The 18,941-nt window shown below is 36.7% G+C and overlaps 3 protein-coding genes and 1 long non-coding RNA gene across 4 annotated transcripts; 3 read left to right on the forward strand and 1 right to left on the reverse strand.

The window, feature by feature from the left end:
• The first annotated feature begins 808 nt into the window (after positions 1 to 808).
• On the forward strand, positions 809 to 1,418 carry LOC139187960 (uncharacterized). The gene is made up of 3 exons (XR_011571004.1): positions 809 to 905; positions 991 to 1,166; positions 1,263 to 1,418. It is a non-coding gene; the product is annotated as an uncharacterized lncRNA (long non-coding RNA).
• A 3,165-nt stretch (positions 1,419 to 4,583) lies between these two features.
• Positions 4,584 to 5,785, forward strand: LOC103444118 (uncharacterized). The gene is made up of 2 exons (XM_008383033.4): positions 4,584 to 4,959; positions 5,392 to 5,785. The coding sequence occupies exons 1-2, from the start codon at positions 4,698 to 4,700 to the stop codon at positions 5,619 to 5,621; spliced, it is 492 nt and encodes a 163-aa protein (XP_008381255.2). The 5' UTR covers positions 4,584 to 4,697; the 3' UTR covers positions 5,622 to 5,785.
• Positions 5,786 to 13,183: 7,398 nt separating this feature from the next.
• LOC139187901 (zinc finger BED domain-containing protein RICESLEEPER 2-like) lies at positions 13,184 to 13,720 on the forward strand. The gene has a single exon (XM_070804520.1). It carries the CDS (start codon positions 13,184 to 13,186, stop codon positions 13,718 to 13,720), a length of 537 nt encoding a protein of 178 aa, XP_070660621.1.
• A 2,627-nt stretch (positions 13,721 to 16,347) lies between these two features.
• Positions 16,348 to 17,180, reverse strand: LOC139187902 (dihydrolipoyl dehydrogenase, mitochondrial-like). The gene is made up of 3 exons (XM_070804521.1): positions 17,151 to 17,180; positions 16,675 to 16,997; positions 16,348 to 16,633 (listed from the first exon to the last, which is right to left on the reverse strand). Exons 1-3 carry the CDS (start codon positions 17,178 to 17,180, stop codon positions 16,348 to 16,350), a joined length of 639 nt encoding a protein of 212 aa, XP_070660622.1.
• Positions 17,181 to 18,941: the final 1,761 nt, after the last annotated feature.

Here is an 18,941-nt window from a genome sequence, read left to right on the forward strand (position 1 = left end):
ACTTTGCTGCAAGCTAAATGGTATGACATGTTTCTTATGTTCATTCAGAGGTATATGCTACCAGAGAGAAGAATGGAATATATATACCACGAGATCGTTATCTTAGTGAAGAAGCAAAGAAGAAGGTCATATTCTTGTCATTTAACTGAATTATGGACTGCTTTTCCTATGTTCACAATTGACTGGTTACTAACTTCATTAACTCTTTATTTATTGTAGGCAATGTCTGAAAAGATAGAGCGGATGGAACTTGATTTGATTCAAAAGACAAGGTATCTCCATCAAGATTTCATTCCTTTCTTTTTTAATAATATAGCAGCAATTGCTGGAGCTTCAGGAACTTTACAATTCTCAGCAACTTTTGGCTATAGAATTAAATGATAAACTTGAAAAAATTGAGGTAATACATTTGTAATATCGACTTACAAAGTCTCTTTTTGTTATTTTTGCTCTCGTTCTGAGATAATTAAACACTTTACACTTCAGAAAAAGCTTGAGGAAGCTGGACATGCACTGTATGGTCTTGAGGACAAGCATTGACAAGCAAATGCGACCATCAAAGAGAAGGAATTTCTGATAGTGAATCTCCTCAAATCAAGTGAGCAAAGTTGTCTGCTAAAACAAATTGTCGTGTCACCATCTACATTTTCAGACCATATATAGATTCTCTCCATTTCATCTTACTTTAAAGTTATACAGTCGACATTCGGGATTATTCTACACTATTCATGTTCAATTTTTTTCATATATTAAATTTCATGTTGGAAGGTACATTTAAATGCCTTTTTCTTACTATTATTTCCATTGTTAACTTTTAGAGAAATCACTCGTTGGGCGTGCATTTGAGCTAAGAGCAGAGTTAGAGAATACTGCATCAGATGTGTCCAGTTTATTTGCCAAAATTGGTTTGTATTATTATTTTGTATGTTCTTCTTTTATCTCCCTCAAAACTTCGGGTTATTTATTTTCTGACCATGGATGGTTTTGTAGAGCGCAAGGACAAAATTCAAGATGGAAACCGGAAACTAGTCCAGAAATTTGAGTCCCAATTAACTCAACAGCTTGAAGTCTTGCATAAGACTATGGCAGTTGCAGTGACACAACATGAGCAGCAATTAAAAGATATGGAAGAAGACATGCAGTCCTTTGTATCAACAAAGGCGGAGGTAAGGTTTATACAAGAAGATGATTGTCTTTGCATGCATTCCTGAGATTGAATTGTCAATCTATATACAACTTCATTATTTGGCTTAATTTTGAAGGCTACTGAAGAACTGCGAGGAAGATTAGGAAAGCTTAAAAACATGTATGGTTCAGGTATTAAAGCTCTAGATGGTATAGCTGGGGATCTTGAAGGAAATTCGCAATCAACGTTTTCTCATTTAAACTCTGAAGTTTCTAACCATTCTTCTGCTCTGGAAGATGTAAGCATTAGTTCACTATATATTTTTTCTTCAGATTTCTTTGTTTTTCTGTCATGATATTTAATTATCGCTACTGTAGCTGAATACATATAAATCAAACTGGTACACATTATTATAATTGCAAAATACACAGAGTAGTCATACATGATATTGATTCCATAAACCATCCATACAGAAACAAAAATAACATAGCAGTCTATATAGTTACCAACTGCCTAGGTTCAAAATATAAACATCCATATCTTCTGCGGTGGTACAAACTGAGCAGGAGTGTTTACATAGAGCAAAAGACTAGAGATTTGTTTTTTAAAGGTTGATATCTTGCACTGCATTGGACATACATGAATACTAATACCATAATATAACATCCATTCCCATATAGGTTCAACTTTTCTTACCATAAGCGTCATCGGATGGTGATTTTGCATTCTGAATATCTTTGGGGATGGCTTCCTGTTTTGCTTGACCTGTAGGACGATTCATCTAATCACAATGTTCTTGACCACCCACATATTCGCACGCAGCACACTCTTTAACAGCCTTGTACCTTTTTTGAGGATGACGAGTCCTCGTAGTACTGGTACAATCAGAATCAAAATTGAAGTGTACATCATTGCAAATCTCAATAGGATCAAAGCGATATGAATCACCTGGGAAAAAAAATGATATTATTTTCACTGTGTCACCACTGATGGAAGGTTGCTTTCCACTGGTCATTAATTTCTCACTATCACCATTGATGCAAGGTTGTTTTCCATTGCTACCATGCTTCACGTTGTCGATTTCATTGGACCAGGGCGGAATCACGTTCACACCGAAACCTGGAAGATCAAATGGAAAGTGCACATCTTTCATGATCACATTTTTCGCTGCCTCATCATAACGAGGACAATAAATATTGATCAAGGGATTGGGTGATTGAGGAGGGTGAACTGGCATGTTAGAGCAATGCAAAAAGTCGTTCCATTCACCCCAAGCAGCAGTTGTCTTTGCAGGGGATTCAAACTGCTGGTTGGCACCTGACTTGTGACACCAAAAAACACTATTCATTGGCCTTGTTGGCTTTATATTAGGAGTGGGTTCAAAAAACCGAAAATCGAACCGAACCGAAATCGAAAAGACCGAACCGAACGAAAAAACCGAATCGAATCGAACTCTTTTGGTTCAGTTTGATTTTGGTGGTCTAGAAACCGAACCAAACCGAACCGAACCGAAATAATTAAATTAATAATTTTTTAATTTTATTTATTAATTATTTGATTTTATTATATTAGAATATGATACTTCGGACTGCTGCTTTGGTAGGACTTGTTTGCTTTCCAATTCAAATTGTCTTCTCAGCTTCTCCATCTACAACAAAAATCAGAACTTATGCCATTACATGCAATATTTCTAGTTTATATCATTAAGTGCAACACATATATAAGAACACATATCTCAACTGCACTGCAGTTGATTAGGGAAAGCAAACAACGTATAAAAGTCTCATGATTTTATTAAACACTACGAGATCAAAAACAAAATTCAAACTTTCTCACCTATGGCCAAGTATAGTAGCTTCCGTGGCCTAACAATTTTGAAAAGTATATCAATATATTCAAAAATATTGATAAACACCTCTTCAAAATTTGCTGGTGGTAGAAGCTGAACACAGAATGTAGATATTATATTATGTAACCACATATATGGATAAAAAAAATTCGGACCACAAAGATAAAGAAAATATCAAAAATTGTTACCTAGACAATAATCAAAATAAATAGTATATTATAGAATGTTTATCTTATTGCTAGTGAAGAATACATGTATATATATATATATATATATAGAGAGAGAGAGAGAGAGAGAGAGAGAGAGAGAGAGAGAGAGAGAGAGAGAGATTGAGAGAAAAAGAGGAATGAATAAGGTCGTACTCCATCATCATCGTCTAAAAAGAAATCTATTTACAGTTAAACTTTAAACCCAAAATATTTTAAAAAAACCTTTATGTTATAATTCTAGTTGAACTTTAAATGTTTATTTTCATTATCTTTAAGTCTAGTCGAAATATTTATGTTATGATTGTGTTGGATATGTTAAAATTTAAGATTTCAAAATTTTTCATTTTTTGAAAAAAAAACCGAAACCGAACAAAAAAAAAACCGAAAAAAAATTGAACCCAACTGAAATTTCGGTTTTGGCAAAAAACCGAACCAATTTGAACCAAACCCACCCCTACTTTATATATAAGATAGTCCAAAAAAATTATGATCACTCACCGTTCGATGTTAATCTATCGGTAGGTGGTTGTAGAGACATAAATTAACCACATTCAATAGGAGAAAGACATGTGAGCTATATGCTTTTTATGACATTTTTACCCTAGATGTCATGAGTAGACCACAAACCACTCCAGGTAAAGTGATGCCTGTATGTCCTCCATGAGGGACCGTGGCTAGTGTTTTCCCTATGAGTATTAGGCCTTTGGGCCTCAACGTATCATGGGTGCTTCAAGCCTATGATATGTCTTGCCACCAAGTCATACCCAGCCCAATGGTAGCAAGAAAACGACTCTTTGGAGTCTCTTTTTAGGTATCTAGAGCGCCTGCGTTCCTATCAACAAGGACCTTCAAGGCTATTAGCTGGCAGGACTGCGGAGACTCTTCTATGCAATCACTAATTTTGATTGAGTTGTTCACAATTACAGGCTCACCCCTGATCTAACAGTACAAATATTTCCCTGATTAACAAAATGAGCACCACACTGCCACATTTTAAGCATGTCTTTACAGTAGAGTAATCCTTCATATGACAACGTAATATCATTTCATTATACAAACCATCATAATCCAAATTGTTCAATCTCTTTATCATTTAAAGACCAACTTTTGGAAATTAGTTTGATTTGGAGACCATTTCCATTAGCGATGACGTGTAAATGAATTATTTTAAGGGAACTTTAATGAAAAGCTCCCGGTACTGTTCATTTTAACGAAAAATCACATTTTTACACTAAAAAGTCAATCCTGATACTATTCACTTTACCCTTTATTTTGTCCTTATTGTTAAAACTCAAAATTTTCAAGTCATTTTTATTAATTTTTCTTTATTTTAAAGATGATTGTTAAATGATGATAAAAATAATAAACGGCGCAGATTATAACGTTTGTACGAAAGAATGACATTATTTGGTCGTGTAGGGAGAATTGCTTCTTAAAAAAGAGTCATATATACCGAAATAAACCGTTGAAACAAGAAAAACAAAACCTCAAACTCATCCCATTTTCTTGAGTAATGGCGGCAGCTACAGGGGTCATCGTGGAGCTTCAGAGAAACTCTCCCAACTGGGCGACGATAGTGGAAGAAATAGTGAAGCTAGAGCGGAAGATCTTCCCGAAACACGAATCCCTTGCCCGAAGCTTTGACGAAGAACTGAGAAAGAAAAACAGCGGGGTTCTATATTACAGGGAACCCCAAGTAGATGGTGAAGAAGTTGCAGGCTATGTCATGTACTCTTGGCCTTCTTCCCTGTACGCTTCCATCACAAAGCTCGCAGGTTTCAAATCCCTTCTTTTTTCTTCAACTTTTCATCCATATCAGTTCACTTTTTTGGGAGAAACCATGAAACCAATTAGTCAAGTATCAAATTGCAAATTTGGGCCAGTTTCTTAGATCACTAGATTCAACTCCCAAGTTAGAAATGCATGGTAAGGGGATTTCAGATACTCGATATGGTTTTGGTTTGCCGGAATTGTAGACATGCTCATTAGGTGTTTGATCAAAGTACCCATTGAGACTTTAAAAATAAGCTGAATGCACAAATGCTACTATTTGGAATTTTATCTTTTTGGTTCTGGTTTTTAACGAATTTCTGGGAAATTTCGTATATGCGCCATTGTTTAAAGCATTAGAGTGCTAATTTTTTCTTTGATCTCATATTCGCCAAATAGTGATTTCTTGTATGCATGTGGATGTTTTGTTTTCATAGTGAAGGATACTTGTCGGAAGCAAGGCTACGGAGAAGCACTACTGACAGCAGCCATTCAGAAATGTAGAACAAGAAATGTCCAGCGCATAACACTTCACGTTGATCCCTCAAGAACTCCTGCTGTGAATCTTTACAAGAAATTCGGTTTCAAAGTTGACAACCTCATACAAGGTTACTACTCTTCGGATCGAAATGCATATAGAATGTACCTAGACTTTGATGCCAGCTAGTGAAATACAGATGATAAATTAATCCCAAGATTTTGTTGTGATGTGATGTAATGGCTCAAAACACTTTTGAGTTGTGTACGGGATTGAGACCAATTCATGACCAACATGTAGTCTGTCAATCTGTTATGATATGAAAAACTGCACAATTGAAAGCATTTTCTCAATCTGTTTTCTCTTAAATTATGTTATTTTGCTTAAGTTGCCACTTGTTTGAGGAAATGAATACCACTCTTGATGAAGCAATCTAGCCTTTAGATACGCTAATCTTGCCTCACTTTGCTGAAGTAATCTTGCCTGTAGTGTCAAGGTAGTTAAGCGAATGAATTCCTTGGTTTCAAAGTTTTAAAACTTCACTATTTCTTTCTTTCGTCCTTTCTTTCTTTCTTGGAGTGTTGTATGACTATTTGATGTGGTACAAACTAACACACAAATTAAACCCTATAATTTAGATGATTGTAGTATGAGTAAGTAAGGATCGTTCTAGGCCGGAGATTAGGAGGGATGCTAATCAACTCAAATTAAACTTAAAAACTGAAAACTAAGCTAGACTAACACAAAATAAGAATTGAGGGGGGTTTTTGACGAATTTTAAGAAACAAAAGTAAATAGCAGCAATTTAATTGAGTTGTAAAGGGAATATGGGTGAAAAGCTAGCTAGATGATTTTTCTCCACACATGAAACATATGCACATAAATCGATTTCCAGTTATTCTTCCTATAAACCATGAATGACAATGCCCCAAATTAACTGTGAACAACACTAATTAATTCTCAAATTTTCCAAAGTTCATTGAATTGGACTCAGCGACACAACCAAATTATTCTTCTCAAGTTCCCTACCTATGAAAAGCATGATAGAGACAAATATCAAAGGTCATTAAGTTTTGTGAAAATCATAAGCATTGACAAGGCATTCGTAACTATGAAAAGCATGATACTCCTGCCATGGATTTAATTAACTCAACCATAACTAGTGACTTTTACTACTTATAAATATAAGTTCATAACGATTAGGTGAAATTCCCTTATATTCTAGCATCAAATTCCTGCATGCAAACTAAGTATGCATCCTTAATAAAATACAAGAATAAGTTCTCTGTAAAACATATAAGTAAATCGCATTCATATTTTACAAAACAATAACTGGCTGTAATCAATTTATATAAAACATATGATCATGGCTTCGAATTCACCCCTAGCTAAAAAGAAACTTAGTTACACATGTCCATCATAATTGAAAAACAATCTAAAATAAACATTGAAACTTAAAATAAAGATAGAAAGAACCTAGAAAACTCCAACGACTTCAATGGATGATTGCAGGTTACGGCACATTCCTTTCTGGATGCAGGTCGCGGCACAATATTTCTTCTTTGATCCTTGCAGGTTGCAGCACAAGCTTTGAATAAGGCATGCGGCACAAGTCTTCTCTCTCTAATTGCTACAACAAAAATACATATATATAGGGTAGGGTTCGACAGAAACCAAGGAGAAAAAGGATTAGGGTGTTTGAATGGATTAGGACTCCTAGAATCAGATGGGAAGTATTTAGAATAGGATAAGGACTCCTTTTGCATCTGGAGATAATATGAGATAATGTTGCATAAAATGGGATAATGTTTGGATAAGGTAAGATAAGATAAGATAAGTCTGGATAAGGTTGGATAAGATTATATCTTTCCTTGTCTTCCAAACTTCCAAATTTGATTCCTCCAGATTTTAGCACATATTTAGCACATGTAAAACACCAAAAACATCCAGCCTCACTGCTCCACACGCATGCTATCCAATCCAAGTCCAAAACTGCCCCAAATTGCTTCATTTAGCCATTTATTGTCATCTTTACCAATTGGACCTACAACAATACGAAAATAACTTAAATTACGATAATAAATGGAAATTAACTAAGCAAATGCAAAGAAATAAGATAACAAAGTCGCATAAATATGCTCCTATCACTATTTCATTATTTCATTATTTCTTTGTTTCTTGGTTTATGATTAGGATGAATTAATAAGTTAATTAATCATATGAGTAAGTTCGTAACAGATCTTGAGTTAGTTTTGGACTTCAAGGTCCAATGGGCTTCGAACTGTCAAGCCCATTAAATTAAGTTGTGTGACAACTTAAATCACAAAGGACACAAAAGCCCACTAACTTAGAGGCCGGCCATAGAGACTAGAGAGAGAGCTAGGGTTTTTATTTTTGTTGGTTCAATACAAGGGACTATAAAGGGGAGTTATAAAAGCAATTCCAGTGTAGTAAGGCACCCTGGGCATAGGTAACTGAATCCCCTTAAATGAATAATAATTGCCTGCAACTCAATCCCCTTAAATATTAGTATTTTTTATTTTATAAAATAATAAAAAATATTTTTATTTTTAATTTTAGATTAGGATTTTTAACCAATCTCATCACGCCATGTGTAAGGTGGAACTCCATTTTTATAATTAGAACTGTTCATATTATAAATCACTCTATAAAGATCCTAAAAATCAATTAAAACTAAGGTTGTTTAGTCATCGAATTGTATAAAAACAAATGAACGGAATTGGTAAAAGCATTACGAACCGTCTATGTATTTGCTAAAATAGATTAACTAAACGACCTTAGTTTTTCTTCATTTTTTACAGAAATGATCCTTACAATGTGATTTATAATATGAACAGTTCTGATCATAAGTACAAAGCTCTGTTATTCGAATACGAAGAATTTTGAGTAGGAGTTCCTACTCATTTTTGAGTGGCCAAGCATTGTTTGGAAGACAATGGTAAGGTATTTATAGAAAAAAAATTGATTTTTTTTAAGATTTTTAATTAATGTTTAATATATTTTTTAAATTTTTTATTAACTTAATTAATCTGGAGCATTGGATTATAAAAAAAAAATTGAAATCCAATAGTTCAGATTGTGACACATGGCAACGTGGCCCAACGGTAACATTTATGATTTTTCTTTTAATTTTTAAAGCCGAAAACATGGACTGTTGATATGACAATCAAACGGTCCAGATTTTGCCACATCATCTGGCCGTTGAGGGAGATTTGGAATTTTTTTTTACTTTTGGAAATCTAATGGCTCAGAAAATATAGCCGTTGGAAATCCAACGACCTAAAAGCAGCTACATCGCTCCAACGCAACGATAACTTAGTGGGCTGCTACGCATGCCCTACCTTCTGAAACATTGTCGGAGACGTGCCCTTACGTGTGAGTGTTGTCCACGTGCATGAAGAAACAAATTTTTTTTTTATATAACGTGGCTGATGTCAGCCTTTTGTCACATTCACTTAAGCGCTCGAGCCTTGGACTTTCGCTTGACTTCTTCCTCAGGCTCGCCTTGAGCCCAATTGCCCAACTGGGCTGGAGTGTTTTTTTGGGGGAGGGAGGGAGGCAATGGATATTGCCCACAGTGGAGTTGCTCTAACTTTTCTCATTTCTGGTTTTGTAAGGGAAAATGAAACACAACTCTCTCCTTTCTAAGAGGTCGACCACCAAGGCAGAAGAACACTAGCACTTTCCCCTCCCTTGCTCACCCGTCTTCTCTTTACATCTTTTTATATGTGGAGAAATTAGAGGTACCCTCTTTTGGGAACTTTGGAGATTTTATTCCTCATCCAAGTCTAGGGTGTCAAGGGCCAAATGAATGAAGGCTCTCTCTTGGGTGATTAGCCTTCGTCTATGCAAAGATGAATAGACAAAGATATAATGAATTCTCAACGCTTGTTGTGAATATGAGTTGAGTCATGGTTCACCACACAACTAGGCTTTGAACTTATGGTTAAGATTTGTTTTGAGTGCATATGAATATGCTTCCGCCTTTTAATTGTTAATAGCTCTATGTATGTTGCTCAAATAATTTTAGTTTTGCCAAAATATTCTTTCAATTCCTCCTATCGTTCTAATAAAATTCTATCATTTCTCTTTAGAATTAAAATAGATTGTCCAAGGCCCAACACACTGAAATCACTATGAAAGCTTGATGGGTATTTAATTATAGAACAAATGAAAAGTGCAAGATCCATAATTTAAAAGTACTTTATGACGTGGAAATTGTGGGTGGCAAAAACTCTCTTTCACACATAAGGAAGATTGCTCAGTTGAATTTTAGAGGAAAAGTACTTTCTAGTGGTAAGTTCATAGTTTCAAGGGGATAAAAGCTCAATATCCAAGTAAAAACTCATCCCTTGAAGTAATCACATCAACCACTTGGATTGGGGAATGAATTGAAAGAGAAAGGTACTCTAGAAGAAATAAGCGATTCTATAAAAGGCAGCAGAAAGGGAAACTCAACTCAACATACAAAAAGACTTTAAAGCTCTGGAAGCCTACTTTTCATATATTCATTTTGTAGTTCAAACACTCTTTATATTTATAGCTCTGCTACCTTCCTTGTAGTATCGATTTCTTGTATTGAATTTCCTTTCTCAAACACATCATGTACTTGCAAGAACTTCCCTGATTGGGGATTAGTCTTCCCTGAATAGGTTTAAATCTTACCTGATTGCTTGTATTTATCATTTATCTTCAAGTTATTAACTTTCATGCAAGTTATTATTCTATTGATTAAATAGTTAACTTGCCTTTACATTTCATTGCTTGTAATACTTTACTTTCCAAGCTAATTTGTCTCACTTTCTGTCTTTACATTTACATGAGAATTGCAAATTGACTTGAATACAATTTGATCAATTTGTGGTTTTCCCTTGGCATCAACATAAAGAAATTATAAACCAAGCATAAAAAGGAACTTAACATATCCTTTCGATAATGAAGTTGAATTACCAAGGTTCCAAAAGACACTAGGCGCTAGTTAGGCGGCGGATTAGGGCCTAACTCCTAGGCGGGCTAGACGGATTTAAGTAAATTATTATAAATTAATTATATATTAGAAAAATTAACATGAAAAATATGTTATTTGAAAAAAAAAAGTACTTGTGATATTAGAGTTTTAAGTAGATAGTTTGGTGTAGTGACTAGGGGTAGGCGCTCGGAATCGAAAACTGAAACTGAAACAAGAATCGAATCAGACCGCACCGAACGGTTTGGTTTTGTGGTATTGAAACGGTTGCGGTTTCAAAACCAAACCGTGGCAAAGAAAACGGTTTGGTTTCAGTTTTGGGTTTTCAAAACCGGATCGAAATCGAAATCGAAACCGCACCATATATTTTGAATGTTATGTTTTAACTTTTAATTAGTTTAACTACACTATTTGAGTCACCATATTCATCTATCTGTCTGTCTCTTTCAAAACTCATCTTCATCTTTTCCACAGTCGACATCAGTGCCCTTGGTGCTTGCATCTTTGCGACCCGGCTGCTTGCATGTCTTCGACCTTACTGCTTGCATCCCCATATCCCCTTCATCCACAAGCCAATCACCTGCTCTTCGTTCTAGCTAATATGGTAAGAACTTAGAACTTGTATTAGTTTAGTTAAGAATTTTTAATTAAATTAATTTTAGAGTTAGGGTTCATTTGAATCAAAGATTCAAAAGGGGAACTGGGTTAGGGTTTATGATTAATTTTAGGGATGAGGTTTGTGAATCAAAAGGGGACCTAGATTAGAAAACACCCAAGTATCAATTTAAGTTCTAAATTATTAATTTCTTTAGGAACCACCCTCCATTGTTTTCAATTTCACCTGCTTCTCTTTGGATGTAGAGAAATAGGAGTGTTTTTAATGGCAATTTGTAACTACTAGTTGTCATGTTGCGTTGGCTTGTATGCATGTATCCTTGCTAGTGTTCGACATTTTCACTGTGGATCCTTACTACCATTCTTTCTATCGTTTGTGTTGCTATGTGTGTGGTATACATTGTGCTATTTGAAACCCACTTTATTAGAAGTTTCTTCTTGTGGAAACTGAGGATTTAAGAACATTGAACGAAAAGGGTTTCATGATCATTTTAGGTTGGTGTTTGATGAGTGATTGAAACTTACTTGGCATGCTATTGTCACAATCTTGTTTTCCTGTGAGTGTGATTTGAGTCATGTTATTGCAGTAGCTATGAATAGTCAATGATTATAATTGATAAGTGTGTTGTAAGTGCTGACACTTATAGGGTTCATCCTCAAGATGGCCCGGTCGTTTGCACTGTACGGGGTCTTTAGGCCTCTTGATTGAATATGCAGTCCACATTGTCAGTCGGCTAGATGGGTTTCATATAGTAGGTTGTTTCTTCATAATATTGATGGCCATGTGGTATTGAATTATCTAGTGAAATGTTTCTCCGTGCTCATTACCAAACATGATTCATGTGTAGAAGGATTAAGTCAACTCTAATGTTCAATAGTAATCCGGAAATCCATCCTTTATTTGTTGGTATTTATCCTCGAACCAATTGTTTCAGACTAACTATGCGTGAGTAGCAAGCCCATATGTTGTTTATAAGTTCATTTTGTTAGAGCTTTTTCTGTATATTTTGTAAGGTTTAGCTGGTAATGATTTGAATCTCTTTCGTTCTCACCTGCTTCTCTCATTTTGTATGGTTTAGCTTGTAATGGTGCTAAGTTATTTCTATCTATCTCTGACATCCATTGCATATGGTCAGAGAGGCTTAATTTGGTTTTTTTTTTGTCAGAGGGGCTCATTTTTTAATTTGTTTTCTTCAGCAATATTTGAGATTCTGTGTATTCCATTCATTTAAGATAATGAATATTTCGTATTTTATTTCAGTCAAGATATGAAGAAACCAGCAAGCATAGTTGGATTGGTCACTCTTCTATGGGGGACTCCCCTGAGAAGCCAGAGGAAGAGACAATAGAATTTGACTCAGAAAATGAAATAGACGTTGAGGTAACCCTGAAAATGACGGCGAAGAATATGAGGGCGAAGATGAAAAAGTAACTCTAATTCAAGAAAACGTAGCTGGGTTTGGGATCATTTTACAACATATTATGTGACGAAAAAAAAAAGCCGAAAATCAATGAAAAGGGGGAGAAATATTTGGCTGAAGTAAAACTTAGGAGAGCTAAATATAATTATTGCCCAAAACAGAGCAGTGTGGGTGATTATGCAGCTGAAGCAAGAGTTAATGGCACCATAAGCATGAGACACCACATTGAAAGATATTGTAAATTTTACCAAGGGAATAGAAGTAAAAAGCAAAAAGTTTTGGTTGGGGATAAAACTAAAGGTAACGATCTGGTTGTTGTTGGATTTTCACAAGAGAGTGTTTTAGAAGCATGTGTCAAGATGGTAGTCATAGATGAGATGCCATTTAGTACCGTTGATAAGATGGGGTTTCAGCTTTTTTGTGTTGTTGGTATTCCATTGTTTAAAGTGTCTTCTAGAAGAATTCTTGCGAGAACTTTTCTCAACATGTGTGATGAATCGAAGGCTTATTTGAAGAAAACCTTAAGTGTTGATAGAATTTGTCTCACTATTGATACTTGGACAAGCACACAAAACACCAATTATATGGTTCTTACTGCACATTTTATTGATCATGAATGGAATATGCACAAGAGGATCATAAACTTTTGTGTTATTCCTAACCACTACGGAACCACAATTGCAAAGTTAACTCAAAGTTGCTTGTTGGAATGAGGGATAGACGAAGTTATGACAATTACAGTGGACAATGCTTCAGTAAATAAAGTTGCTTTGGATCAACTTATGATGAAAATGAATAAGTGGGAAAATTCACAAGCTATTCTAGGTGGCAAGTATTTACATGTGAGATACATCGCTCACATAGCCAACATAATTGTGAGTCATGGGATGAAGATGCTAAATAATGGTCTTTTAGCTATAAGAAATTGCGTGAGGTTCGTAAGGAGCTCTCCACAAAGATTGGAGCTTTTTAGGCAAGTCGTGAATGGGGTGAAATTGACGTGCAAAGCAATGGTTTGCCTTGATTGCCCTACTCGGTGGAATTCTTCATTTGTTATGTTGGATGTAGCCTTGAAATTTAAGAAGGCCTTTGCTACAATGGCAGAGGATGAAGAAAATCCCTTATTGGCTTACTTTAAGGAAGTTGAAGATGAAAAAGATGAAGATAGTGTGATTATTGTTTGCCAAACTAAGGGGAGGAAAAGGGCTGGACTACCAACGGAAAAAGATTGGTCCAAGATGGAGGTTTTTGTCAAGCTTTTATAGGTGTTCTATGATGTGACTTTGAAGGTGAGTGCTTCCACACATCCCACGGTTCATATCGGCCTCCATGATGTTATAAAAGTGGAGACCACCATCAATAACTTGGAAACCCAAGCCAACATGCAAGTGGGTTTACCGTCGGAGCAATTATTGAAGGCAATGACATCCGATATGAGATCAAAATATGAAAAATATTTTGACTCATAACATAAATTGAACCCTCTTATTGTGATTGGACGTATTTTAGATCTGAGGTTCAAGTTGAGGCATGTCACACAACTCTTTAAAAAGAAACTTTCTGACATTGAGGCACAATTGAAAAGTGAAGAAATAAAAAGTATATTGAATGCCCTTTATGATGAATATGCTCCTAATGTTGAAGGTGGAAAATATATGAAGAAATCGGAAAATTTACAAGCATAACCTTCTTCTACCTCATCTAATGTGGCTATGACGGAAGATGATCTTATTGATGAATGTATGCATTTTGTTGAAGATAGTGATGAGAATGGTGGGAGATGAGGTGGATTCTTATTTGTTTGATCCCTTGGTACAAATTATAAAAGAGGAGTCCACAAGGTATTTTAACATTCTCCTATGATGGAAAGTGAATGGTAACAAGTATCCTATCTTGGCCATAATTGCAAAAGATATTCTTGCAATTCAAGTTTCGACCGTGGCATTAGAAAGTGCTTTAAGCACCGATGGTCGAGTGATTTTGGATTTTAGGACTTCTTTAACTCCTAAATCGATGGAGGCCTTGATATACATGCCAAATTGGTTGAGGGGTGATATTATTATTTGTTGATGCACAAAACCGGAGGTCTTGGTACAACGTAAATCCGACCGTGAATCTGCAAGAAATGTAAATGACACAAGATGTATCGTGGTTCACCCCAAGGTTTGGGCTACGTCCACACTGGTTATGTATTTATCTGAGGGAGAGAGAGCTCTGAGAGTGAGAGCTTTGAGAGGGGGTAAGAGGGCCTAGGAATTGGCCTCCTTCAATTGTGAAGGTGAGGGGTCCTTTTATAGAATAAGGACTCCTCACTTATTACATATTTACCCCTTCCTTTATCACATAATTACATTTAAGTCCCCAAGTATTTATACGAGATCTAAATATGAGACCATAAATTGAGGCCCACTATATGGTACATAATGTAGTCCCCCAAGTCTTCGGTCAATAGAGTCTGTTGGCTGGAGATTTCAAATTGAATCCATGTATGGGCCGAAGTGACGGTTGTTCAGAGGCGGTATTTGTATACCTTGCACTGAAGCTTTGAAGCTGGAGCTCTGTAAATGAAGCTTTTGAAGCTAGAGCTTTTGTAAATGAAGCTTTTGAAGCTGTAACTCTGTAAATGAAGCTTTTGAAGCTAGAGCTTTTGTAAATGAAGCTTTTGAAGCTGATTGACATGAGTGATGCTCATGGATGTTAACATGAGTGATGCTCATGAATGTTGACATGAGTAATGCTCATGAATGTTTATGTATGATTGATATGAGTGATGCTCATGAATGTTTATGTATGATTGATATGAGTAATGCTCATGTATAATATGAAGTAATGGGTGTACTTTTGATCACTTGGTTGGTGGCATGAATGGTTAGTTGCCAAATTAGAGTACGGGTTGTACATCTCATCACCTGGTTGGTGGTAATAGCGGCGGGTTGCCGAATAATTTTGGAGTACTGGGCGTACTTTTGGTCACCTGGTTGGTGGTAATAGCGGCGGGTTGCCGAATAATTGTGGAGTACTGGGCGTACTTCTGATGACCTGGTTGGTGCTATTTTGGGCTTATGGGCCTTTGCCCTCCACAACATGCCAGCCCATTTGTTTTGGGCTTTGCTTTTTTTTTTTTTTTAGTATTATTATTACCCTCTGATGGGGTTTATACAGATATCTCCGAAAGATAAGAAAAATAAATTACATCATTAAAAAATAATGGTTTCGACAGTTGTAGATCGTTGGTGCGTACTGTGCCTACTGCGTACTGGGTTGCTTCTGTTGGTAGCGTTCGTTGGCTTGGATGGTTTTTGAGAGACTGGAAGCAACAGTTGTTGTCAGATCTGAATTCGAGTGAGCTGGCTTTATTGGCCTATCATCATCATGGTTGTGGACTGCACCACCCCACCATGCATCCTATTAATATTATCTGCTGCAGCACCATGACCATACACCTGCAACTGCTGTCAGATCTGAATTCGAAGAAGCTGGTTTGTTGGCCCATCATCATCATGGTTGTGGACTGCACCACCCCACTATGCACCCCATTAATATTATCTGCTTTTGCCTTTTGTTTACTTTCTGCTTTACTATTTTCTTTTTCTCTTTTTCACTTTGTTCCCACTGACTTTTCCTGCAACTTTCAAAGCTTTGGGAAGCCAAGCAAACTCCAGCCGAGGTGATTTCGTGACTCGGACTCTGATGAGTCGGTGGATGATAAACCCAGAGTGGAGGGAGCTGTGGGGTTGATGTGTTTCACCGTAAAGTATGCAGAACCTTGATCTGCTCCTTTCGCGACGCTCGCTTCCAATGATATGCGTCTGACCGTCTCTCTAAAAAACTGTAGCAATTATGATTAACTGTATGAGTCGGGCCGGGTACTCAACAACAGTTACCTCAAAAACTACAGCGACGCTCGCTTCCGTAGAGTATTCAGAACCGGTGCCTGCAACACGAGCTTCTCAAGGGGACACTGAAATTGCTTGCAGATTTCTGAGTCCATTGATGGGACGATATCAGGACCAAACTCAACAACAGTTACCTCAAAACCAAGTCTGCCCCACACCGAGCCCATCTCTAGGCCGATATATCTAGCTCCAACCACCACAAGCTTCTTCTCATCAATGGTAATTCCAGGTAAAGACTTGACATCAGAACCTGTGGCAATTATGATATTCTTTCCTTCACAACTGTATTTTGGCCATCAATGGTGTCCACTGAAATTTCAGACAGGGAGATGAACTTTCCATAACGTTTAACATAAGTGACCTTGTTCTTCTTGAACAGCCCTTCAATTCCTCGTGTAAGATTAGAAACAACTTTGTCTTTCTGGGACATCATGGCAGGTAAATCTATTTCGACATTGGAGAACTTCACTCCGTGGTGCGAAAATGCATGCTTAGCTTCATAGTACATGTGAGAGGAATGAAGAAGCGCCTTGGAGGGTATGCACCTAACGTTGAGGCAGGTGCCGTCGAGAGCACCTCGCTTCTCGATGCAGGTGGTCTTAAGGCCGAGCTGCGCGGCCAGAGTTGCTTGAATCCTCCATGAGTCCTGAGTGGTAGCAAGATTAGTGAAAAAAGGTGGAATTGGGCTTGGTCGAAACACCTACTTCCTTGGGCTTAGCCTTTGCGTTTGCCTTTCTTTTTCGGCTTTGGAATAGTGGCGGGCTTCAAGTAAAGGAGAGAGATGGGCGGAAAGGGATACGTGGGTTCTTGGGAGGCGAAGCATAACCATATCTGAAGGTTTTTGTTATTTGGATTTTTGTTTATGATTTTGGAGCAACCATGGGAGCAGCCTACTAAGATCTGCTGTGTTTTGGTGGGGGTTTCTGCAAATTCACGGCGGAGGTGAAAAAATGAAAGAGAACCGACACAACTTTTCGTATCGATTCCCACAGACGGCGCCAAATGTTGATGCACAAAACCGGAGGTCTTGGTACAACATAAATCCGACCTTGAATCTGCAAGAAATGTAAATGACACAAGATGTATCGTGGTTCACCCCAAGGTTTGGGCTACGTCCACACTGGTTATGTATTTATCTGAGGGAGAGAGAGCTCTGAGAGTGAGAGCTTTGAGAGGGGGTAAAAGGGCCTAGGAATTGGCCTCCCTCAATTGTGAGGGTGAGGGGTCCTTTTATAGAATAAGGACTCCTCACTTATTACATATTTACCCCTTCCTTTATCACATAATTACATTTAAGTCCCCCAAGTATTTATACGAGATCTAAATATGAGACCATAAATATGGTATAAACATTATTATTTTGGAGGATGATGCACCTTCGATTGACCACTTTGAGTTCTATGAATGTATTGAATCGGGTAAGTATATCATTTGAAGTAAAAGAATTTTCTTCGTTTTCTTTTTTTTTTTTTCAACTAAACATCAATTACATTTTTTATGTTTTGTATTGTGTAAAGTTGGCCAAATCGGCTTTAAGAATTTCCTCTCTTACTTTTGATCCACAACCACAATAAGCTCCAAAGCAATCTCAAGGTTCTAATTCACAAGAACCTCCCCTTTTGCGTTTACAAGGCGCAAGGTCTTCACAAGCTCAAAGGCCTCCTAAACCTTCAAAGAATAAGTGTCCAAAAGGATAAGGAAAGGCAAAGGTTTGAAACTTGAACAATGCAAAGTAAGTTGAAAACCAAGATTTTGTTGAATTCCATGAACCATTTACTTTTTTGGTTGTACTAATGCCATAAGGCATTTTGACATTGACCTTTGTTTGAAACTTTGAAGTTTAAACTTTAGTTGTATTATGGCAAACTTAACTTTTCAATTAGGTTGTAGTAAAGTATTGTGATTGGTAATCAAGTTGAATTTTAGCAGATGTGATGCGTAAGGATTTAAACCCATTGATGCATTGAATGTTGTCTTAATTTTAGTAGTTGTCATTTGCTGCAGTTTTGGTACAGGTTTTTCTATAGTTATGATGTTTTTTCGCTATTGTTTTGCTGCATTTTTTATGCTGTTTTTTGCTTCTTTTTTTTTTTTTTTTTTTTTTTTTTTTTTTTGCAATTTTGCTGTTGTTTTTTGCTTCTATTTTTTTTTTTTGCTCTGTAAATTTCCTCTTCCTTCCAATGTATTCCAGGTTTTCAATCTGAATGTTCTTTCTCCCATACTCCCTCTTCTTTCTAGATCTTCTATTTTCTGCTAAGAATACGATGACGATTGAAAATGCAACATGTGACGTCCTAACAGCAACCGAAGACCAGAGAGTTAGCATGCCGGGAAAAAAAAAAAACTACCACCTAGGGCGCCTATACCTCTTAGAGAGTGTCTAGGCAGGCGCCTAACTCCTACCCGATTTGGCCGGACAATTTGGTCTAAATCTCAACGACACTCCATCGCCTAGCGCCCAGGTCGATTTTTAGAACACTGTGAATTACTCGTGGTGCAAGAAAGCAACCTAAAACAAACAAACAAACAATCAATCAATCTGTTAGTTTTGGCCAACAATGGCATGCCTATATCACTAACTCATTTAAGA

The sequence above is a fragment of the Malus domestica genome, chromosome 09 (genome assembly GCF_042453785.1).
Source record: "Malus domestica chromosome 09, GDT2T_hap1".
NCBI classification, from domain to species: domain Eukaryota; kingdom Viridiplantae; phylum Streptophyta; class Magnoliopsida; order Rosales; family Rosaceae; genus Malus; species Malus domestica.